The sequence below is a fragment of the Callorhinus ursinus genome, unplaced genomic scaffold, assembly GCF_003265705.2.
Source record: "Callorhinus ursinus isolate GAN/ISIS: 27379988/994484 unplaced genomic scaffold, GSC_fseal_2.0 scaffold2, whole genome shotgun sequence".
Taxonomy (NCBI): domain Eukaryota; kingdom Metazoa; phylum Chordata; class Mammalia; order Carnivora; family Otariidae; genus Callorhinus; species Callorhinus ursinus.
The window spans coordinates 43,501,159-43,525,680 of record NW_027397064.1 but is presented as its reverse complement, the minus strand read 5'-3'; the positions used below and the strand labels follow the sequence as shown (position 1 = coordinate 43,525,680).

The window sequence follows — 24,522 nt, the reverse complement described above, 5'->3', positions numbered from 1 at the left end:
AGAGACACTGAGTACTTAGGGCTTTCTACCTTAGGGTGAAGTTGGACCTGCTGGATCTCCTGGTTCAAGCGGCTCCCCCGGACAAAGAGGAGAACCTGGACCTCAGGGCCATGCTGGTGCTCCAGGTCCTCCTGTAAGTAGCAAATACTGCCATTGAGGAGTGTTGCTACACTTCTTTCATGAAAGCATACATTTTAATGTTGCTATCAACTGAAATATTTTTTGAAAAAAAATCGTTGCTTGGTGCTCTGAAATGACTCTACTGTGATAAATACTGATTTGGTTAGCACTAAAATTCGTGGGTCTTGAGGTTTACCCTCTTCAAAATTTATGAATTTTGTGTTTATTTGACGAAGTGAAGTAGAGGATGGATAGTTATCTGATACTTCAAAGAATGTGTTCCAACTGATCACTGATCATAAAAATTCAGAGAAGAAACAGGATTAAACACCTTTTCTATTTATTACTTAATAATTTAGACCAAGTGCATATTATCTTTAATGTATTTAGATAATGATAGTTCTTTTGCCTACATTTTATGTGTTGTGCTCTAATTGGAGGAATCACTGAAGCTCTACAAAACCCGACACCCATCAATAAATTTACTTTGCAAATGTATATTCACTAGTTACATTATTTTTACTAGGCTCTTTTCCCCTTCTAGGGCCCTCCTGGGAGCAATGGTAGTCCTGGTGGCAAAGGTGAAATGGTAAGTTGCCCCACCACCCCCCCTCATTTCATCCACACCAATTATTGGCTTCCTTTGCATTTTGCATGACAATCCATTTGTGAAGTCTAAGTTAGCTCTTCAGCAAAGAGAGTTCAAGTTTAACTAATGTTAGTGTTCTTGGGCTATTTTTAGGGTCCTGCTGGCATTCCTGGAGCTCCTGGACTGATAGGAGCCCGGGGTCCTCCTGGACCACCTGGTACCAATGGTGCTCCTGGACAGCGAGGTGGTGCAGTAAGTTGCATATTTTTTCCCTAGTTGCCTGAAAGGTGTGGCTCAATTTCCACAACAGAAATATAAACAACAGACTTTTTGCACTTGTTCATTTGATTTTATGTTGGTTTCCCTCTGGTTTTATCATTGGATCAGCAGTTGCCACTGCTGATTTTGTTAGTCTGTACTCCCTGTTTTTAAACCAACATTTTATTTCATTTAGGGTGAACCTGGTAAAAATGGTGCCAAAGGAGAGCCAGGGCCACGCGGTGAACGTGTAAGTGTTACCCCAACAGAATGGGTTATTCTTTATTTCCGCTGAAAATTTTGCAACCAAATGTATCCCTTTATTGGCATCCTTTTTAGGGGGAAGCCGGTTCTCCAGGTATTCCAGGACCTAAAGGTGAAGATGGCAAAGATGGTTCGCCTGGAGAACCTGGTGCAAACGGACTTCCAGGAGCTGCAGGAGAAAGGGTACGTTTCCCATAGGCATCTCCAAGGAGAACAGTTATCACTTTCATCTACACAGAACTTGACCTTCAGGGTGAGGAAACCATGCTTTTTCTTAAGCTGAGTACTCAATCCCAAATGTGTTTCGGGGGCATTGTATAACATGAGAACATCTCTATTGTCACTCAGAAATTATGAAAAAATTTTCATGTTCTGGGCTGAAACGTTTGCCTTTCACTATCTCCAGGGTGTGCCTGGATTCCGAGGGCCTGCTGGAGCCAACGGCCTTCCAGGAGAAAAGGTAGGTAACTTTAATTTCTATTTTTGTAAATGCTGGTACTACAAATAGTTATATTCTTCCACGCAGTTTCCCATTAACTAAAACCTAAATATCTGAAGGAAATATATTGGAGTTTAAAAATAATAATAATTCCCAGTACACAACAATGATTCTAGCCCCTGCTCAGTCTTTCTAGCTTTGCAACTAAAGCAAGTCACTTGTCACTTAACTTCTATGAGAATTCATTAACTTATGTGTCAATAGAGAATTATTTATTTCAGCATCATTGCAAGAATAAAGTCAATTAAAATGCCCAAAAGTTCTTTGAAAACTCTAAAGTACTACCCAAATATGATTTTATATCATCAAAGATATTTGACTTTATATGCACTGGAGTATATCGTGATACCCACTGAATATTGCTGACATGTGATGTTCATCAAAGTTGCCTCAAAACACTCCCAATATGATAATCCGAGCTAATAGATAACAGTGATTTTATGGCATGTCAGCAGCATACCAACTCTCTTTAAGAGACAAAAGGAAGTTTTCTAATTGTAACCTAAAGGTGATCAATGTCTAGGTCAATGAAGGTTCTTCTACAACTTTGTTGATTTATTTCACCTTGTAGGGTCCCTCTGGGGAACGTGGTGGTCCCGGCCCTGCAGGGCCCAGAGGAGCTCCTGGAGAACCTGGCCGAGATGGTGTCCCTGGAGGCCCAGGAATGAGGGTATCGAGAAACGCTTGCTTGACACTGCCATTTAATAAGAAGAAGGGCAAATAAAGGAGGATCAAAGACAACTCAAAGCAGACTATACTTTTACAGCCTCCAAATAAAACAAAATACTCTTAGATCACTTAAGATTAGAATTGATTGAAGAAAAACAGAATACTTGACTGAGACATAGACAGGAAAATGTGCACAAATAAAAGGCTACCTATGAAATCTCAAAATTTTACAGATACATATATATATATTTAATTATCATTTTAAATCACCTGACTGACTGACTTCTTCAATTTAGGGTATGCCCGGAAGCCCAGGAGGGCCAGGCAGCGATGGAAAACCAGGGCCTCCCGTATGTACATTTTTAACATCTCATTTTATAGCCCAGTGAATAATGGAATGCACAATTTGGCCTAGCGTTGATTCATATTGTAATATATATATATATATATATAGACACACACACTCACACACACATATATACATATATGTGTGTGTCTATATATATATATATATATATTGCATATTTTGATGAGATCTTTATCAAACCCCTGTTAATGTAATTTTTTTTCTCATTAGGGAAGTCAAGGAGAAAGTGGTCGACCAGGTCCTCCAGGCCCATCTGGTCCCCGAGGTCAGCCTGGTGTCATGGGTTTCCCTGGTCCTAAAGGAAATGATGTGAGTTCCTTCCTTTATTTCATCAATAAATATTTGACAGAAGCCTTTTCTTTTCCATATGTGAGTTCAGAGACGGCCAAAATTTGATCTCCACTTCAAAGCACAGTAGAATATATGAAAATCAAAATACCACGTGAGACAGGGAGTTGTTGTTGTTGTTTGGGTTTTTTGGGTTTTTGTTTTTTGGGGGCGGGGAGTTCTGGGGAAAGAGTGGCAAACTTTATGAAAAACTAGTTCTAGAAAGTAGTTTTGGGTTGTGGATGCATGTATGTGTGTGTGGAAGAGGCAGATCAAAACCATCAGGGAATAAGACAGTGAATGATTTCCTTTTGAGAGTTAGTAAATACTGGCTACTTCTTTAGGGTGCACCTGGCAAGAATGGAGAACGAGGTGGCCCTGGAGGTCCTGGCCCTCAGGTACACAGCTTTCATTAACTTATTTCCAGCTTTCTATAGATGCATTCATTTCCGGCCTATGGCTTCTATTATCTCCGTTATCTCTGTTTCCCTAACTGCTTTTGGTTTTTTTAGGGTCCTGCTGGAAAGAATGGTGAAACTGGACCTCAGGGTCCCCCAGGACCTACTGTAAGTTTGCTCACATAACTTGGAGATGGAAGTTAGTGGGAGTGGGGCAGAGGAAAGACTTTGGGAATCGTAGTTACGTCATCATAGTTCACCAAAGCAGTTTTGAAGCATGGTTACTTAGCTAGCTAAGTGCTGACTAGTTAGAAGTAAAGACTATATTGTCCATGTCTCCGTTGCATCAGTTCTGTAGGCCAGACTCTGCCTTCCTTCACACCATTAAGTTTTCAACTAAGCAATGAGCCTGTTGAAATGAAAACTGTGTGGACTAAATAGGGAAGGATGTTTTATAACAGAACATCTCATTATATTTTTCTACATTAGGGGCCAGGTGGTGACAAAGGAGATCCAGGACCCCCTGGTCCACAAGGATTGCAAGTAAGAACTTCTTATTTAAATATCACTGGGTTTCTGCTTCTACTAGACAATTCAGTCTTACCCTTGAAAGTTGTATTTGTTGAGCTAATTGAGTTCAATTTTCTTGTGACACTACTAAATTATAATTAATCTTAAGCTTAAAATTTGTGGGTCTGTCTTCCACCTTGAAATAAAATGACAGGCAATGCCAATAGACATTGCTATTCCAGAATGAGTGCATTAGTCATTTTTTAAATTCAGCATGCAAAATTTTTGATGCTTATACGTATTTTTATTATAATATAAATCCACATAGCTAAATCCATTTTACCATATTCATCGATTTATTTTTATATACAACAACAGAAAAACTAGAGGAAGAAAAACATTAAGTTTGGAAGATATGATTGTCACATCTCTGTCACTGGATTTTGAGAGCCACAAATTTTCTAGTCTTAAAAAAGACTACTAGGACCAGTTTGAATACCTTGCAGAAACATACATGTGAGAAGCTTTCCTGTAAGCAGTGTTTGAAGTGGTTATACAATCCAAATACGATTTTTTTTTTGTAGGGTTTGCCTGGAACCAGTGGACCTCCAGGAGAAAATGGAAAACCTGGTGAACCAGTAAGTTGCATGCCCTTTTTTTTAAAAAACTCAGAAACCAAAAGAATAAAACGTAATCATTTATTGGTTATTAACTTTTGCATTTTCTCATGCATGGTTTCTGAGTTTTAACACTTAGTTTTTAAATATTCAATAACAAAACAGAGAAAAATTATTCAATCATAGGTATTACATGGAAAGTTTCAATTTTACCATAAAATAAAGAGTACATAGCTCAAGACTGAACAAATTGTACAAAATGCAAAGAAGTCAAATGTGTTATTTTGCTTATATTCCTATAACATGCATTCTGATAGAGACCTAACATATAATGCCAATCTTCTAGGGTCCAAAGGGTGAATCTGGTTCACCTGGAACTCCAGGAGGCAAGGTAAATATTTCCATTTATTTTCTAATTTCTTCAGCATCTTATAGAGCAATTGACTAGTGATTCAGTTTTAGTATATCAAACCAAAATTGTCTTTCTTTAGAAGCACAACATTGCAACTATTTGGTGAATACACTTAGGGTAACTCAAGACATTTTAGTAGATAAGATGTGCTTCATCTGGAAAATCACATCTTCTGACATGAAAAAATACTACAGAAGCAACTATGGGCCTGCAATTGCAAAAGACAAATCTTTCCAGGGCATTGATTCTGCATAGGAAAACTGTGTTGGTAGGAAAACTGTGTTGGTAGAAAAACTTAAAAAAAAAAAAAAAAATGCCCTCGTGAATAAAATAATAACAGTGTCAGAGGCAGCTTATCAGACCAGGTATCAAAGTTTCCTCCTTTACACTGACTCTTTTTCTGTTTCCATCTCACTCCGTTGATCAAATGTCTTTTATAAACTCCCGACATTTCCAAATTGTTCAAAAATAGAAATTCCCCCAGTGACCCGCACCAAAATGAATACAATTTCGCATGTTTTTGTTTTGTTTTTAGCCTTGGGTTGGCTAACAGGGCTGTTCCGTATTCCTACCCCCAGGGTGATTCGGGAGCCCCGGGCGAACGAGGACCTCCGGGAGCCGTGGGGCCCGCGGGACCGAGAGGTGGAGCCGGCCCCCCTGGTCCCGAAGGAGGAAAGGTAACTCCGCACAGTTCAGTTCACCTAGATTTTACAAAATGCACTCCATTTCCTTCTGGAGGTTTACTATTTGTCCTTTAACTTCAGGGCGCTGCTGGACCCCCTGGGCCACCTGGGTCTGCTGGGACTCCTGGTCTGCAAGGGATGCCTGGGGAAAGAGGAGGTCCTGGAGGCCCCGGGCCAAAGGGTGACAAGGTACCAACTAATGTGCTGTTCATTCTAGCATAAAACCAACTTCCTAGGTTAAAGGCAAGAAACGTTGGCGCCAGGGCGCCTGGGTGGCTCAGTCGTTACGCATTTGCCTTCGGCTCAGGTTATGGTCCCAGGGTCCTGGGATCGAGCCCCGCATCGGGCTTCCTGCTCGGCGGGAAGCCTGCTTCTCCCTCTCCCACTCCCCCTGCTTGTGTTCCCTCTCTTACTGTGTCTCTCCCTGTCAAATAAATAAATAAAAGTTAAAAAAAAAAAAGTGAGGCTTAATGTTACCATTTTACAGGAAGTGAAATTTGAGATGTATTGCTAGAGGAACTATTAATGAGAACACCTACTACCTACCCATCACAGCACATCTTGAGTGTTGCTCTTCTTTTTGGCAGAATCTCACTGAGGATGCTTCTAACCTGATGACTCTGGCTTTTGTTTGACAGGGCGAACCAGGCAGCGCAGGGGCGGATGGTGCTGCCGGGAAAGACGGGCCGCGGGTGAGTACTCCCGCTTGGGGAAAGCAGGTCTTACCTGTCGGTGACGTGGAAAGAGTTCCTCATCTCAACTTCTATTGTTCTAAAAACTCATCATGATTACTTAAACCATGTTTTGCCATTTTCTGACCATTAAGAAGACCCAAATGACTTGATTGTTAAAATTCCTGGTTTATATCTATCGTTACCTGATGGTTCAACAGTGATGTGAGCATAGAAAAAACCCTCAAAAGTATGATAAAGGTTACAAACTAAATCATAATGAGTCACTAAAATCCAAGATAATCAATGCTGTTCAGAAAGAATTTTTTTTTTATTTTATAAACATCGTAATCCTGTGATGTAGTCATACTACGGAATACTCCTTCACAATAAAAAACACATGCAACAACTTATATAAACCTCAAGGACACCAGACTGAGTGAAAAAAGTCAATCTCCAAAGGCTACATACTGCATGATTCCATCCATGTAACATTTGTGAACTAACATAATGAGTGATTGCCAGGAGTTAACATGAGGGGAGAGGAAGATGCATGTGACTAAAAGAGGGGGCGCGACGGAGTTTCCCAGTGATCGCACGTTTGAGCACCTTGATTATGGTGGTAGTCATGCCAGGCTACACTTCATAAAGGGGTCTAGAGCTTATACATACACGCTGGCGCAAATGCGTGCATGTATAACTGCTGAGACCTGAATCAGCTCTATGGGTTATACCAATGCCAGTTGCTTGCTTTTGCTATTGCACCATAGTTGTGTCAGATATTAACATTGAGGGATGCCAGGAGAAAGGTGCATAGAATTTTCCTGTATCTTCTTTTGCAACCTCCTGGGAATCTATAACTATTTCAAAATAAACGTTAAAAACAAACCAAATGAAAAAACATTCCCATCAATTGTATTCCCGTTTGCAAACATCTTCCAAGTATGACTGCAGCCAATAAGCATGATAGTTAAGTCATTACACAGATGTTATATTTACCAGAGTTGCTTTAAAGAAATTCATACAAATTTCACTTTTGACAGATTTGATGGGTAGGCCATCATCCAATTTTTTAAAAAAACACCTAATATCTCATTTATGTGACATAGGTAAAACTTTCATATTTGAAAATGTCAATTTGAAAATTTTAATATGGGTATTTATATTCTGAGTAGTTAAATTAAACATTTTGGACTATCAAGCAGTTGAATAAGACAATGCACTTTAATTTTTAAAAAGCTACTACTGTAAGATCTTACATCATATCATTTATCTTCAGCAATGGAAAGAAGAATGAATCGATAAATTGCCACTGACTCTTATAGATTCAGTCCTTTAGAGGCATCTCCATAGAGTCTCATATTTATTAGGCTCTGCAGTATTTATACACCAAGTGAAGCATATCATTCCAGCCATAATAGAAGTCATATTATCTAGTTTATTAGATGAATGCTATGTCTATATACTCTGTTTGACTGATAGGAAAAAGGATGCTTTTTATCTTTAAAATTAAAAATGTATTTCTATTTTCTTTAGGGTCCTACTGGTCCCATTGGCCCCCCTGGCCCAGCTGGTCAGCCTGGAGATAAGGTAACACTTAATACTACTTAGAAACAACAAGAAAGTATCCCTAGTTTTTTGGATGCAGGCAATATTTTTTTCCTCTTTTTTCAGGGTGAGGGTGGTGCCCCTGGACTTCCGGGTATAGCAGGTCCTCGTGGTGGCCCTGTAAGTGTTATAGTCATCTTCAGTGTGCTTTTTAACTCCACCTGGGCAGCGGCTATCCCTGCTTCCTTCTTTAACAATTCTGCCCCTGGGCCCCGGGTCTCAATGGCAGGATGCCATTTTCAGGAATCCTATGACATGCAAAGGAAGGTCAAAGTTCTTAAATCTAAAATTCACAAGAGACCATTTTAAATCATGCCTTCTCTCCTAAATAATTCTGGAAAAAAAATTTAAAATGCACAAATAATATGCGTTTGTAAATAATATTTCTTAAACCTGCAGGATCTTTGCCTGAGGCACCTTCTAGATCTAAAAATTTCTACCTTCAGGGTTTGCAACTCAGGACAGATACATAATAAATGGTCCTACTTAATTAATTGATTGATTTCTTAATTGACCCTTTTAGTATATTTTTAAATGCTTACATTTGTTAGAAGTCATATGATTGCATGTGTTAAACACTTCAAAATTCTCAGATTATTTTTCTTGTAAATAATATCACAATCAGAGGCAGAAAGAACCAAAGGTTCTGGTGTTGTCCACTGCTGATTTTGTGGAGAAGTGGAAAAGTCTTCACAAGTTTCACCGTGTTGGTTAGCTTTGCATACTTCCTGCAGAAGGAAAGATGAGATGATGCAGAGGATGATACATCATTGTCCCTGTGGGAAGGTGTCTTCACCGTGACCAATGAGAATGTTTTTCACTTCAGGGTGAGAGAGGTGAACATGGGCCTCCAGGACCTGCTGGCTTCCCTGGTGCTCCTGTAAGTATGAACACACAGCCCAGAATCACTCTCTTGCTGAAAAACAGACATTTGAATCCGGATTCTAGTCAAGCCTCTGCTGCTCATTCCCTATAGGGTGACTTTACCCACCCCTCCCTTTTTTTCTGTTTTTTTGTTTTGTTGTGTTTTGTGTTTTGTTTTTTACTTCACTCTTACTCTTTAAAAGATGGAGATGAAAACACTTGACTTGCCTTTATGCTTCATTAATGAGGCTCACATGTTACCCTAGATTTTAAAACACTCTGAAAATTTAAAAACTTATTCCACTGTAAGATGATACTAATTAAAAGTTGCTCTAGGTCTTATCTTTCTCCAGTGAATTTACTGGAGCTCATTTTCAAAGCACAATCCTTGGAGAGGCTTTCTCCCTTAGGACAAATAACATCCATTTTAACATTTTCTTGATAGTTTTCTTTTATCACGAAAGCATTTTGATTCACTTTGGTTTGGCCTCTTTTCAGAAAACCTCGTTTTCCAATTTTATTTCAACATCTTGCCACCTGAAGAATTCTATTTTCTGAAGGAAGAGTCTGATAGGCCAAGTGTATTGGGAAGGACGTCAGCTCACAGGTCATTGTCATTTCTGAATGTAGGGACAGAATGGTGAACCTGGTGCTAAAGGAGAAAGAGGTGCTCCTGGTGAGAAAGGTGAAGGAGGGCCCCCTGGCATCGCAGGACCCCCTGGGGGTGCCGGGCCTGCTGTGAGTATTCTCTTTCATTCAGTTTTCAAATGGAAAGCACTTAGATGTATCCATAGTCCAAGACTTCATACTGAGAGAGCCTGTCAAGGTGAGGAGAGTATCCTCTGCCTAGGAGTACAGTTCTGACTTTGAAGCTTGGCTCTAATAGTCTAGATATGACCCCAATCAGGTTGTTCTAACCACTTCCTACCTAGAGTTACTGGTTTGTTGATTTTTGTTTGTTTGTTCATTTGTAGGTCTGTTGTAGTTTTTTTCCCCCAGTTTTATTAAGATACAATTGACATATAGCATTGTACAAGTTTAAGGTGTATGACATAACGATTCGATATATGTATATGTTGCAAAACGATTATCACAATAAGTAGAATTCCTGTTTTTCAAAGGCTGAATGCTTCTTTCAAATTTTGAGTGTGGTGGAATTCTGATGAACCATTTCTACCTCCATTCCATTTAGGGTCCCCCTGGGCCCCAGGGCGTCAAAGGTGAACGCGGCAGTCCTGGTGGTCCTGTAAGTATCCATTCTCTTAACTAGCATTCTCTAAACTGTGATTCAAAAGCAGTAATTAATACCAATCTGTATAAAAACTGCCTTGAAATCACTAGATCCTGAAAGAGAGTATAAAAACTATAATCCCTTAATTCTATGTTATATGTAAATTCTAAAAGAAAAAAAAAATAAACCAAACCATAAATGATCCCAGGGTAGAATGCAGATCACATTTCTTAGCCTTTATATTTGTTTTTAGTAGTTTATTATTCATTCTGCTTCACTTTTGAAATTCAAAAATATATTATCATTTCCCAGGGTGCTGCTGGCTTCCCTGGTGGTCGTGGTCTTCCTGGTCCTCCTGGTAATAATGTAAGTATTTTTTTAAAATATTTTTTCTTTATTCCATAAAGAACATTCAAATATGCATAGGAGGAGAAACCTACCAATTGCTACTTTTCTTTGTGATTAAATCCCATCCAAAATGCAGGTAAAAGAGGGAAGAAATATTCACTTTTCATTATAAAGCACTCCAACTTCCATAAATGCCTTTGTAGGGTAATCCAGGCCCCCCGGGCTCCAGCGGTGCTCCAGGCAAGGATGGGGCCCCCGGTCCACCTGGCAACAATGGTGCTCCCGGCAACCCTGGAGTGTCTGGACCTAAAGGTGATGCTGGCCAACCCGGTGAGAAGGGATCCCCTGGCCCCCAGGGCCCCCCGGTGAGTGGCTGTGGTGCCCTATGGATTGACAATACTCTTTTATTTTGAATTATGAATTCAACAGAGGAAAACCTAGTCACAGAGAGAAGAACTAAGGCTTTCTTATTTGTTCAACAGGGACTTCCAGGCCCCCTGGGAAGTGCCGGGATTACCGGAGCCAGGGGTCTCGTGGGACCACCAGGCATCCCCGGTCCTAGGGGAAGCCCAGGCCCGCAGGGCATCAAGGTGAGTGTGGCCATCTTGCCCTGGACTCTGGTTTCCTTTGATAGCCTTCAGAGATCACTTAACCATAGCAAGCACGTCATGAACAAATTTTCCCGTAAAAGATGCAAATTCTTGATATGTTCAGATTTTCAGGAAGCACATGTATTATCAAAAGACTGCCGAACACAAAAACAATGCACATCATAGAGCAGCCTTGAACATAAACACTAAGAAATTGGTAACACAGAAAATATCTTGCCACCTTAAGTACCTCCGTTAGGAGATGTGTGAGCATTCTTTACTTTGTTGACTGTCAGTTTTGAAGAGGGAAATAGTCAGTTTATAGACCTGTGAAAGCCTTTAATTAATACGAATTTTCCATCAACTCAATTTGTTTCACACTTCTAGTTTTCTTTCCCTAATATTACTGTAACATCCTAACATGTTATAGTTATTTGTCTTAAATATCCATTTAGCAAAAGGGGTAATAAAATTCTGTATCATTAGGGCTCACATTTTGACACTTTGAGCACCTCTTTAAACAAAAGGCCATATAATATTGTAACGAAATGAAGATATAACATTTAAGCATATTCAATTTATATGAACATACCTGGTAAATGTATATTTTTTAGATAGAGCCAGATGTCCAATATAAACTAATTCCAATGGTCACCATAAACCTATAATTTCATGATGGTTAATCATTATTTTTTTCTCACAATGGCCATGTCTTATTTATGTATCTCATATTAGAATGTATTCCTAAATAACAATCATTGTCATTACTTAGCAGTTTTAGTATCCAGAGTCACTGGGAAAGTTGGAAAATCCAAGAAACTGGCTCTTCCTCAATGATAGGGATAGTTTTAGGAACAAATTCAATAGAATTTTTAATAAAACAGAGTTTTTCCACGAAAAATAAGAACATCTCATAACATACTGATTGCTAAGATAAGTTAAAAAAAGTTAAAAAAAGGTAAAATAATTTAAAATAAAATGTCTTTTATTTCTTTATGCACAGGGTGAAAGTGGGAAACCAGGACTTGCTGGTCACAATGGAGAACGTGGTCCTCCTGGACCCCAGGGTCTTCCTGGTCTGGCTGGTACAGCTGGTGAACCTGGAAGAGATGTAAGTACTAGTTCTTAGGAAATATGCAAATATCCTGGTAGTGTTTGGTAATCTATTTAAGCAAGGGTCAAATTGCGCCTTAATATCTAAGGGTGTAAATATTGCCACATGCCAAAGTTCTCCTTCTTTCTTTAATAAGATATCCCTTCTATTACAATTTAGAATAATTTTAAATGTTCTTGTTCATTAATATTTACCCAATGAATGATCATTAATGGAGAAGAATCTGAATGCTAGCTAAAGAAAGACACAAGTTGGGGATGGGGAATGCCCCAATTTATAGCATTCCTCCTACATGAAAATGTGCTGCATGTTATCTGTGATTAAGCCTTTTCTTAAATTGTAGATTTCCATTATCAGCTTAAATTACTGTTTCTTAAGCTTTTATTTGTTATCTCTTCCCGAAGGATTTTTTTAGACATTTTTCTTTCCTAATCACTTCTCCCTCTCTCACCTGTGAAATTTTAGTGCCATTGGTATACTGCTTATCTATTTAGGTATTTAGGTACACAGCTGTTGTAATAGCTAAGATTTTTTAGTCCTAAGAACCAATTTTTATCCTCTTTAGGATGCTATTGCTACCGCTGAGAATACATGGCTTAGCTTATATTTGAATGGTTCGAAAGAGCTTGATTTCTTTTCTCCTTGTTTTTTTAATCAGGGAAACCCAGGATCAGACGGTCTTCCAGGCCGAGATGGCGCTCCCGGTGGCAAGGTATAGTGAACATAGATACAGTGGGTCTGTGTACTTAAAATAATAACTGCTGATCATATTTATGTTGGATTTGTGAATTTGTCCTCAGGGTGATCGTGGAGAAAATGGTTCCCCTGGTGCCCCCGGTGCTCCTGGTCATCCAGGCCCCCCTGGTCCCATTGGTCCAGCTGGAAAGAGTGGTGACAGAGGAGAAACTGTGAGTTTTTCTTTGCTTACCTATTTTCCTCAGTAAAGGGATTAAGAGGTGGAAGATAGGATGTCAGATCTGCTAACCAAATGATCTACTATCATTTCTTTTTGTATTTATGCTACTCTTTCCTTAGGCAACCGGGGTAAAAAAGGTATCTGCTGAGTTTCTGGCAGTAGTTAATGCAGAAGTCATTACTAAATTCAAAGCAGCATTAATCAGTCTAAGTGTATATTCCCTGGGTAAATGCAAGGCTGAATTAGCAAGACTCTCTCAGCTTTCCTGTTTAGACCCCTTGGTAAAGATAAAAACAGAGAAAGCCCTTTGAAGGAGAAAATGGCACTAACTTTCAATAATCGTGTGCATACTATTAGTCCATCATAGTGAAATTAACTTCTAAATAAAACAAAGCTTTATCAATAAATAAACACTTCCCTGTGTGTTTGCTTTTATTTCAGGGCCCCGCTGGTCCTTCTGGTGCTCCGGGTCCTGCTGGTTCCCGAGGTCCTCCTGTGAGTTGTTTTTTAACTCATTCTAGAGTCTAAGAAATGTTCTATTTTCTGGCATGTTCAGGAAAAAGGGATGACAACATACACCACTATGGAGCAGAATTTTAACTTTCCTTTGATGATACAGAAGGCAATTCAGGATCTAAAATTCCTTGGGGCCAAGGACCTACGTAACAACTACTGGGGTTTCATGCAATTATCAGTCCAAAATCAAAACTACAAGAACAATCTTTAGTGTTGCATGTATGCAGTGTCCCTGGAATTTCTAGCTAATAGAATGTCATGGACTGGATTTAATTGCTATCAGTTTTATTTTGTTTTACCAATATGTATGTGTGTTTATGACCTTAATTTGAAATGTGTCTGTAAAGGGTCCCCAAGGTCCACGTGGTGACAAAGGTGAAACAGGTGAACGTGGTTCTAATGGCATCAAAGGACATCGAGGATTCCCCGGTAACCCAGGTGCCCCAGGTTCTCCAGTAAGTGCATCCGCTTTGTTAGAAAATCCCCTTTGGTGCGTGTTAAGTGATGAGCTAGGCAAATCTGGGAGACCAAAAGTAGAAAAGTGCTCATCTTTAAAAGTTTATGTTAAAAGAGATGAGACATGGATTCGAGGGCTTGGTTGAAAGAGTAGTTGGCATGAGGCAATGGGGAGATTAAAGAAAAAGGCAATCATATTCCATCATGACCCCCATGTTTCTTGATTTGATCTTGAATGTACAGTTTCCTAAATCTTTGAGAAGTCTTCCTTCATATTTACCCTTCTTTTCCTCTCAGGGTCCCGCTGGTCACCAAGGTGCCGTTGGTAGCCCAGGACCTGCAGGCCCCCGAGTAAGTGGCATAGAAAGATACTGGAAGATCCATATTTTTCAGACATTCTAGCAGGAAGATATCTTAGCATTGTGATATCATGATCATTTTCTAGGGACCTGTTGGACCCAGTGGGCCCCCAGGCAAAGATGGCACAAGCGGACATCCGGGTCCCATTGGACCGCCAGGGCCTCGAGGGAACAGAGGTGAAAGAGGCTCTGAGGTAAGACCGCACTCACAAATATGCGGGTTTAATTTGCTACAGTCTTCAGGTTTCAGAAACACTTTGTAGGGTTTGGAAGCTAGATAGTGAGTTCAGTACAATACAAACACCCAACTTAATTTAGAAAATCAACAATGACTTTTAGAGATTCTCTACTCTTTCTCCGTCACAGTATAACAACAAGAGAGAAAAAAAAAACCGAAGTTTTTTTACCGTTTGATGAGAGAGCAGTCATTATCCCCAGAATAAAGACAAAAGCCCAATTAACCAAATGAACTCTGCAAGCATTGATCTCACGCTGGAGATCGCACAATTATGACCATTGTAATGACTGGCAAGCATGTAGCACATCTTCTCAAACAGCTTCCAAGATTCCTGTTTTGCGACCAATACCATCATTCCCAATACCTTCCTATCCCACATCTTTGGCATAAACGGAATAAAAACCATTATCCCCACGAGTTACACATTTGGTAATTGAAACACAAATAGTGATCAGCCCAAAGACACAAAGTTAATGACAAATCTGGGATCAGAATCTAGGTTTCCTGATCAGATTCCCTCTGGCATGTCAGAGTTAGAAGTGTTTATATCATTTATTCCGAAGGAAACATGCTAGAGTAAAATTTGTGCTCTCACTCCACTGATTTGTACCCAGGGGAATGCAATAAATTTCATGGCAACGAATTTATTATCATTGGTTATCATTTGATCACAAAACGACTCAAGTAAACCTTTCTTAAAATAATTATGATGACGTATTGGTTGGTTCTGATGCATTGTATTGACCCAGCAACGTATTCTTTCCGCAAAGAGCGAGTACACCTCCGTGACGCCTGTTCTTACCCATCCCAGGGCTCCCCAGGCCACCCAGGACAACCGGGCCCGCCTGGACCTCCTGGTGCTCCTGGTCCGTGCTGTGGTGGCGGGGCTGTTTCCCTGGGTTCTCTCGGAGGGGCTGAAAAAGCTGGTGGTTTTGCCCCGTACTATGGAGATGAACCGATGGATTTCAAAATCAACACTGAGGAGATTATGACTTCACTCAAATCAGTCAACGGACAACTAGAAAGCCTCATTAGTCCTGATGGGTCCCGGAAACACCCTGCTCGGAACTGCCGAGACCTGAAATTTTGCCATCCTGAACTCAAGAGCGGTATGTGGGGGAGTCTTTCAGGCTTATGGCAACAAGATTACAGAGAAAGCTGCTTAGATGAGAATTGGGGAAAGAGAAAAGTTTCACTGTGCATAGAAAATATTTTATAGCAGAAATAGTACTTAAAGAATGTTGGTTGAATTGAAACTGCTTGATATATCCAGAAAGTATACACTGCAGGTATCCTTAAGATGGAACATAAATAACCCAAATATTCCAAATGTAGGAAAATTTCAAGACAGTCTTGTAGAAATTTTAAAATAAGTCAGAGTTTGGGATGTTTCTGCATATCATTCCAAAGTTGTTTGAGTGATAAAGCAACATAGATCATTGTGTTTTCGGGACAAAATTTATATAACTTGATACAGACATAATTTGTAACTTAACTTTTGCAATCTTTATTTAATGAGATTAATTTTTGTGATAAATCTAATTATTAGCTTTTTCATATTAAGAAACAGTTAAATGAAACACCCCAGACTTATATAAAATTAAATCAAATATTGTAATACTGTAAGATTTTACACATATTGGGTTAATTCTTTCTGAAAGGCAAAAATTATTTCAGGCTTTCAGATACCTTGACATGGAACATTGCCTTTGTTAGGAGTCATTTCTGAAAATTACTTAAGAAAGAGAACAGCATCAGTCACGGGGACTTTGGGTTAAACTTACTGGCACAAATCTAGATTAGACAGAAAGCTTACATTATTTAGCAAAACCACATTAAACAGATAATCATCTTAAAAAGAGGGAGAGATTTCAACAAATACAATACACCAATCAAAATGTCTTGGCTAAGTATATCATCATTGTTCCATATCAAGAAGCTATATTTTACTTCAGTATTTTCTAATTATTATACCTAACTCTTTTTAATCTCCACAATTTCAGTAAAAAGTTTCTGTATTATATTGTACTATAAAATACAAATAAATTAGCAAACAACATTATGAATGCTTTACCAGGTAAACAAACAAAATAATTCTGGCCCAAACTTCACTACTGGATTTTGTAACCAATTCCCATTATTCTTTTTTGTGACTATTCAGGAGAATATTGGGTTGATCCTAACCAAGGTTGCAAGCTGGACGCTATTAAAGTATTCTGCAATATGGAAACTGGGGAAACGTGCATAAATGCCAGTCCTTGGACTGTGCCACGTAAGAACTGGTGGACAGATTCTGGTGCTGAGAAGAAACATGTTTGGTTTGGAGAATCCATGGATGGTGGTTTTCAGGTAATAATGGATATACCACTTGTTAACCAAGTCATTCCTACTTACCTAACTTTTTTGATTCCTCCCAGTTTTTCATCACAATGTTAAATTAGTTACTAAATAGGAGAACCCAAATGGCCTTATATATTCAGGTAACTACCTTTATAACTTTTATACCTTCTCTCCCAAAGCTAAGTTAGATCGAATTATTTGTTGTATGCAACCACCTTTCTTTCAATTCTTAACACCTCTTACTCTAGCATTAATATGTTACACATGCAAAAGAACATATTCACATATAAAATATTCATACATAAAATATATGAATAACCTGCATTATAATGACCATACTATACTGCATGAATCCTTCAGGACACATGGTTGCAACGAAGATGTTTGATCAGTTGTGTTTTTCACCTATCACAGTTTAGCTATGGCAATCCTGAACTTCCTGAAGATGTCCTCGATGTCCAGCTGGCCTTCCTCCGACTTCTTTCCAGCCGGGCCTCCCAGAACATCACGTATCACTGCAAGAATAGCATTGCATACATGGATCATGCCAGTGGGAATGTAAAGAAAGCCTTGAGGCTGATGGGCTCAAATGAAGGTGAATTCAAGGCTGAAGGAAATAGCAAATTCACATACACAGTCCTGGAGGATGGTTGCACTGTAAGTAATAACATTTTTAAAGGCATGGATCATAATGATCTTAGCATTTCTAGTTTAATCATGCTATTTTGAAAAGAAGAAAAAATAATGAGGGTGAACAAAAGATAACATTTGGTGTGAGTTATGTAGGATCTACTGGTTCATTGCAGGGAATATTAAATACCACACACAAAAATATATATCTTCTCAACCTCCAGGTGAAAGGAGTGGAAATGAAATCAGTAGAAATTTAAATTCATAATATAAACTTTATCAGATAATCTGGGTGGTTACTATACATTCTCCGTAATAGCTATCATATGGACTCAATCTAAAAATCTCTGCTTTCTCTTTAATTTTAAAGGTTAGCTTTAAATCTTTTCTTTGTTATCATTTATAAGCAAAGGGAGAATTCACTTCTAATATTAGCAAATTCCATCATGAGAGACTTATTCACTTTTTAGTAAACCAACTGTATACCTGGTAGCAGTGACCAGACAGAACCAGGCCTCCTGAAAATGGGCTGGCTATTGGCAATCTCTACTGAATGCACCTTAAAGCTCTATAATGCTTTTGGTTAACAATATGGTTTATTAGGGTGCCTGGGTGGCTCAGTCGGTTAAGCGTCCAACTCTTGATTTCTGCTTAGGTCATGACCTCAGGGTTGTGAGATCAAGCCCCATGTGGGGCTCTGCACTGGGGGTAGATCCTGCTTGAGATTCTCTCTCCCTCTCCCGCGACACCTGCCCCCTCATGTGCACATGCTGTCTCTCTCAATCTCTAAAAAAGCCCAATAGGGTTTATTATCTGGGATGATTATAACTTTAAAATGGAAGAGGTCTCATATGCATGGAAGATAGCATGGCAAGTTGGCAATACCTTTAGGGCACACTATGCTTTTAAACTTGGTCAGTCAGAGGAAGTGTCTAAGTAATTGTAATGTCATGATACCTCACATTTTTTTCCTCTTTTTTACAGAAACACACTGGGGAATGGGGCAAAACAGTCTTCGAATATCGAACGCGCAAGGCTGTGAGACTACCTATTGTAGATATTGCACCCTATGATATTGGTGGTCCTGATCAAGAATTTGGTGTGGACATTGGCCCTGTTTGCTTTTTATAAACCAAACTCTATCTGAAACCCCAGCAAAAAATTTCACACTCCATATGTGTTCCTCTCGTTCTAACCTTGTCAACCAGTACAAGTGACCAACTCAATTCCAGTTATTTATTTCCAAAAGTTTTGGAAAAAGTATAATTTGGCAAAAAAGGATATTTTTTTTTTTGCTGTTACACCAAATACAGTTCAAATGCTTTTTGTTCTATTTTTTTACCAATTCCAATTTCAAAATGTCTCAATGGTGCTATAATAAATAAACTTCAACACTCTTACAATAACACTGTGTTATATTCTTTGAATCCTAGCCCATTTGCAGAGCAATGACTAGGCTTACCATTAAAAGATAATCTTTCTTTCTGAAATAGTCAACATGAAATTAGAAAAGACCTCCCTGTTTCAACTACCTCAACCGGGTCAGAAATACAGAGGAATTCTAGAAGTCCCAGAAGATGAAGAAATTTATATAATTTCCTAAAATATTGGTAAAAAGTATAGTACAAGAATTTGAAGAATTATTTTAAAATCTACAATTATTTTAATCTTGGATATCAACTGCTTTTAAAGGTGCTTTTCTCTTTTCTTGTCATTGCTGAAATGATCAAGATTACCGATATTTGGGAAGGCTTTAAAGACACATGTTATGGTGCTAATGTATTTTCACTTTAAAAACTCTAGGTCAGAATTGTTGCCTTACATTCAAAACATAAATGCACACCATTTGTACATGTCTCCTGTCAAAAAAATCTATTGGTGTGTCACTTCGGGGAACTCTCTCCCTTGATCCTGTAAAAGTCAACAACAACAAAAAACAAATAATGGGGCTTCTTTTGTCACAGTAACACAGAATGTGTTGAAATTTAACTTTGTGAGCTTGTATGTGGTTGTTGATCTTTTTTTTTTTTTCCTACAGACACCCATAATAAAATATCATAATAAAACATTCCTGGTTTTTGTCACTTTAATAGATATAAGAAATGCATGTGTACACTCTAGAACTCTGGTGATCTTCTTGAAAAAAACGTATTGAATTCGAACTCTCTAGCTTAATAATGCAACGACCTCAAGAATATGAGCTATGTTCAGAAGAGAGAGAATGCTCAATGGGGAATCTTGAGGATTTTTAGATCATATTCAGTGAAAACTGAGGACATGCTCTTTGAATCAATCCCTGGAAATAATAACATAGTAAATTCAGTTGTCCCCAAAAGGGGAGGAATCAGGGAGGAAGATGCCAGTAATCTATTGGAAGTAAGCAGTATCTAGCAAAACAATTAAGAAAAATTGCAAGTTGAGGCTTTTCTACCACTGCTACACACTCTCTCATTGCCCTCTTGGCCCTTTTCTACCTTCAAATTCTTATTCTTTTAGTTACTGTAAGTATGGTCTTGCACATCTGACTTTATAGTTTGATGTTTGCTTACTCTGTATGGTTTATAACAATAATACTACTTTCAAAAATAAAAATTCCATCAGCCAAATGTCACGTCAAGACGTCCACTTACCCTCCATGTTAGAGGAAACCAATGTTAACAGCTTCTTGTGCATCTTTCCAGAAATATTACATATACACACACACACACATATGGAGATATGGAGAGAGAGAGAGAGAGATAGAGAGAAAGACAGAAAGAAAGCCAATTTGCATTATGCATTAAAATTAAATTACTTGGAGTTTTAAATTTAGGCATCTTCAAAGCCAGAAATATTTGTCCAAGTCTTCCTCACATTGCATCACACTGACAGTGGCTCTCCTGTCTCCCTCTTTCATTTATAAGGACCTTTATAATTACATTGGATGCAACTGGACAATTTAGGATAATCTCCTCATCTCAAGGTCATTTGATGACCAACCTTAATTCTGTCTGCAACCTTATACCCAAAATAGCATCTAGTGTCCAGTGTTACGATGATTTCACCAGGTTGCTTTTGGGGTATGATTTTGAATATGGCTCTGAAAGTGAGCATTCTCTTCATATATCTTTATTTTATGAGCCTGGGTTCTATAGCTTTCTCTGAATTTCCCTGAACTTAAGACAAAAATCTATATATTACATTTCTACTTAAAACAGCCAATGTTGATTTAGGTGGTTTGTAACAAAGAACCCTGACTAGGCCAGCAACTGATAATAGCAGTAATGGCAGTGAGCAGAAATTCGGGAAAATGGAAAAACTCTGGGATCAAATATTTGTACTGGTTAGGGGTAAATATAGGAAAATCCAATTTGCATTCAGAGATGGGAACGTGTCAGTCTGTGGAGATAGGGCTCACATCTGTAATCACCTGGAATGATTTGCACTGTGAAGCTAAGGCTGAAGAGGATGAGTGACTTCTGCTACACAACAGGTTATTTAAATTTCATGAGAAATTGCAGGACAGCATGTAGGTGTGTCTGCTTTATTGTTGATCCACAGGAAGAGAATGACAAGTTCAGATCCATACCTTCTTGGCTCGAGGTGCAGAAGGAAAGTTATGGCCTTTCCCTGACTGTGCTAAAATAAATATATTAACATGAAAAAACATATTTTAGAACTCATCTCTTTGCAAAGTTTTGAGATAACCAAAGAGCAAATATAGATCTTAATTTATTGCAGATAAGCAAACTTCAACAGAAATCTAAATGGGTTTTTGAATTCTTTGTTTGATTGGTACATAACTAGGAAATAATAGGACCCCAGAAATTTGCATGGGGTTTTTGAAAGAATTCTCTTCAAATATTCCTCTTTCACATTAAATTACTCTAGCCATTTAAAATAGGACCCTTTATTTCATGCCTGCTAATATTTCTGCCTTTCTTGAAATGCAAGATGCCTACAAGAAAAGACTAATTCTCCTCATACTTCACTCCCACCACTGCTTATTGTCTCCAGATTTATAACTAGAGTCAGATCCCAGACTGCATTGTGTAACAATTATGAAGTCAATCTCAGGAGGAGGCTTACACATAAAAAGAATGAAAAAAAATTCATTAAATAATATTTGCCAAAATCTGGGCAATATGTGTGGAAGAATTGTGCAATTCAGATTAGACAAAATTCACCAATATGTGAATGTTAACAAAAAATTCGAGAAAGGCTACATTATTAACATGGTTGGTTGACTGAACCAGGCCTCAGAGGCGGTGCAAATTAAATGAACAAATGATCTGAGACATTGCAAACATCCTGCCAGATGGAAAATTAAAGAAGAATTAAGATAGAAACGTTGGAATGGCTTATCCTATGTGAGACATAACTTACCTTCTAACTATATACCTAGGATGGAACACCAAGGTCTTAAGAAATACATAGTGAGATGTTGCCAGCACCTTTGAAAACTTCTTTGGAAGTGTGTCTTTAGTCTAGAGATGGAAGTAAAAAAAAAAAAAAAAACAGCTGAAATAAGCTTCTTGGTTTCAATGGAGATGACAGGAGTGGGCAGAAGCCAAAGAGCATCTCTAGATCACCAGAAACAAAGTGAGAATAACTATAAGAGACAACAGGGCTAGAATGTTTTGTTTTGTTTTTTTTTTTAAAAAAGGCCTAACTCAGAAATATCATATCTTTGGTGGTGGCTAATTAATAAAGGGTCTACTATTTGGGTCCTGCTAGATGGGCTGACTGTGACAGCTGTACTTAGTTTTTTTATAAACAATAGTGAGAAACAATTCTAGTGCTGGTAGAAAGAGAGCTTGGTTGAACAATCATACAAGACATGACTTTCCCCACAGTTTCCAGTCTATGAGACAGTTCATAGAGGCAGCGCCCTGCAAGAAGTTCAGAGCTTTGGAGGAAGTCTCCTACAATAACAACATAACTGATGAGCCAAGCATTATTAATATGACCAAGCATTTTTCTAGTCACTTTAAACTTATTAATGTACAATTCACTTCAATCCTCTGAGGTACTATTATCTTCATTTCACCAAAAAAAAAAAAAAACCCCACAAATTATGAAAGACTAGGTAAATTGTCAAAGGTCACCTAGCTAGTAAGAGGTTAAAATTTGGGGTTAAGATTTTAACCCAAACAATCTGAATTTAGAGCTAATACTCTAAGCCATGACAGCAAACAGTCTAAAAGTTACCATGTTAAGGATACATCCTCTTGCCAATTATTAGAGTGTCATTAGTCTCCCTAATATCTCCGCTAGACAATCTCCGCTATGTCCAAAACTTCAGTCGGCAATTTCACTCAGGATAACTCTCAAATTTACATCTGTATTTTGTAGAGCAAGCGAACCATGTTTTCAATGGCCTAACTGAGATCCCCACTAAAGTTTCCAAATGTCTTTCATGAAGCAAGCAATATGGAGATCTTGAAGAAGATCATACCAGACAGAGGGAAGAGCAATTGCAGAGGTCTTGAGAGAGGGGTGTTCATGGTGTGTTCAAGGAAGAACAAAGGAAGACTGATTGGAGCAGTTAGCATGCAGGAGAGTAGTACAAGAAAAGACCACAGAAAGAGACAGGGGGATAGATTGTATGGAGTCTTAGAGGAAGGGTGACCATTTGTCTAGCTTTGCCTGGGAGAGCACTATTTATGGGTGCTTTCTTGATGTCTCATGACATTCAGCATTTTAGAACTCTCTAAATATTCTGATTTTATGATATTAAATGGCCACCCGACTTTTATTTGGTCGCTGTGAAGATCTTGGCCTTTGCTCTCAGTGGAATAAGAAGTCATTGAGCAAATGGACCGCATGATCTGGCTTAGAGTTTTAGAGTGTTGCTGTGGTTGCTCTTTTGAAATAATAGCGTAGCTTCCACCAGGATGGTAATAGTGGAAATGATGAAAAGTAGTTGGGTTCTAGATACATGTTGAATATAGAGGCAACAAGAATTGCTAATAACGTGGATGTGTGGTCTAAGAGAAAGGGAGATGTCAAGCATGAATCCAAAGCTTTCGGCCTGAGTAACTGGAAGAAAAGAGTTGCCAATATCTGAGATGGAGGAAACTGTCAAGGTTAAAGATTTGAGGGGTTCAAGATGTCAGGCTGCGAAGGTTACGTTGGGGATACCTCGCAGTCCCCTAAGTAGACTTGCTGAGTTGGCGGTTAGACAAATCTAGAGGTCAGAGGAGAGGTCCAGGCTAGAGAAACACACTTAGGAGTTTCTGCATATGCATGGCTTCTACATCCATGCAAGCAGATGCAATCATCAAGTAAGTGAGTGTAGAAAGAAAGGAGAAAGTGAAGAAGGACTGAACTCTGGGGTAGTCCTATATTTACAAGTTGGAGAAATGAAGAGGAAACAGCAAAGAAGATGGAGATGTAATGAAAGGAAGCCAGAAAAGTACAGTGACCCAGACAGCAAGTAGGAAAAAAGTTTGTTGTCTCAATGTTAAATTCATAGCATATTACAAGGATAAGTAAGCTTAGAGTTGATGTATTCCAAGGCCGCTAATCACAGATTTTAAAAAGTGAGATCAAGTGAGGTTATATCAGTTTTCCAATGTCCTATAAACTACAGACAGTGATGTGATGCAATCCCCCAACTTATATTATCACTTTAAAGCCATATTATCACTTAATTATCTCTTACTTGTTGGAAGATTGAACACAACTCTCTTTACCTTCAATCTGGCATTTGACAACATTTATTTCACTTCCTTGTTTTATTTTTATTATTATTTATTTATTTTTTAAGACTTTATTTATTTATTTGACAGGGAGAGACACAGCAAGAGAGGGAACACAAGCAGAAGAAGTGAGAGAGGGAGAAGCAGGCCTCCCGCTGAGCAGGGAGCCCGCTGCGGGGCTCAGTCCCAGGACCCTGGGATCATGACCGGAGCCGAAGGCAGATGCTTAATGACTGAGCCACCCA

General features: G+C 38.6%; 1 protein-coding gene across 1 annotated transcript in view; it reads left to right on the top strand.

The window, feature by feature from the left end:
- The window catches only part of COL3A1 (collagen type III alpha 1 chain), a 39,006-nt gene extending 20,006 nt beyond the window's left edge, over positions 1–19,000 (top strand). Inside the window, exons 16-51 of the mRNA XM_025848800.2 lie at positions 35–133; positions 665–709; positions 863–961; positions 1,164–1,217; positions 1,307–1,414; positions 1,638–1,691; positions 2,302–2,400; positions 2,696–2,749; positions 2,977–3,075; positions 3,438–3,491; positions 3,606–3,659; positions 3,981–4,034; positions 4,586–4,639; positions 4,965–5,009; positions 5,609–5,707; positions 5,795–5,902; positions 6,352–6,405; positions 7,921–7,974; positions 8,059–8,112; positions 8,819–8,872; positions 9,487–9,594; positions 10,049–10,102; positions 10,400–10,453; positions 10,639–10,800; positions 10,918–11,025; positions 12,029–12,136; positions 12,798–12,851; positions 12,940–13,047; positions 13,497–13,550; positions 13,919–14,026; positions 14,325–14,378; positions 14,473–14,580; positions 15,436–15,733; positions 16,786–16,973; positions 17,379–17,621; positions 18,579–19,000. Coding sequence (XP_025704585.1) covers positions 35–133; positions 665–709; positions 863–961; positions 1,164–1,217; positions 1,307–1,414; positions 1,638–1,691; positions 2,302–2,400; positions 2,696–2,749; positions 2,977–3,075; positions 3,438–3,491; positions 3,606–3,659; positions 3,981–4,034; positions 4,586–4,639; positions 4,965–5,009; positions 5,609–5,707; positions 5,795–5,902; positions 6,352–6,405; positions 7,921–7,974; positions 8,059–8,112; positions 8,819–8,872; positions 9,487–9,594; positions 10,049–10,102; positions 10,400–10,453; positions 10,639–10,800; positions 10,918–11,025; positions 12,029–12,136; positions 12,798–12,851; positions 12,940–13,047; positions 13,497–13,550; positions 13,919–14,026; positions 14,325–14,378; positions 14,473–14,580; positions 15,436–15,733; positions 16,786–16,973; positions 17,379–17,621; positions 18,579–18,725 — 3,351 coding nt within the window. The 3' untranslated portion in view covers positions 18,726–19,000. The remainder of the gene's footprint in view (positions 1–34; positions 134–664; positions 710–862; positions 962–1,163; positions 1,218–1,306; positions 1,415–1,637; positions 1,692–2,301; positions 2,401–2,695; positions 2,750–2,976; positions 3,076–3,437; positions 3,492–3,605; positions 3,660–3,980; positions 4,035–4,585; positions 4,640–4,964; positions 5,010–5,608; positions 5,708–5,794; positions 5,903–6,351; positions 6,406–7,920; positions 7,975–8,058; positions 8,113–8,818; positions 8,873–9,486; positions 9,595–10,048; positions 10,103–10,399; positions 10,454–10,638; positions 10,801–10,917; positions 11,026–12,028; positions 12,137–12,797; positions 12,852–12,939; positions 13,048–13,496; positions 13,551–13,918; positions 14,027–14,324; positions 14,379–14,472; positions 14,581–15,435; positions 15,734–16,785; positions 16,974–17,378; positions 17,622–18,578) is intronic.
- The last annotated feature ends 5,522 nt before the right edge of the window (positions 19,001–24,522 follow it).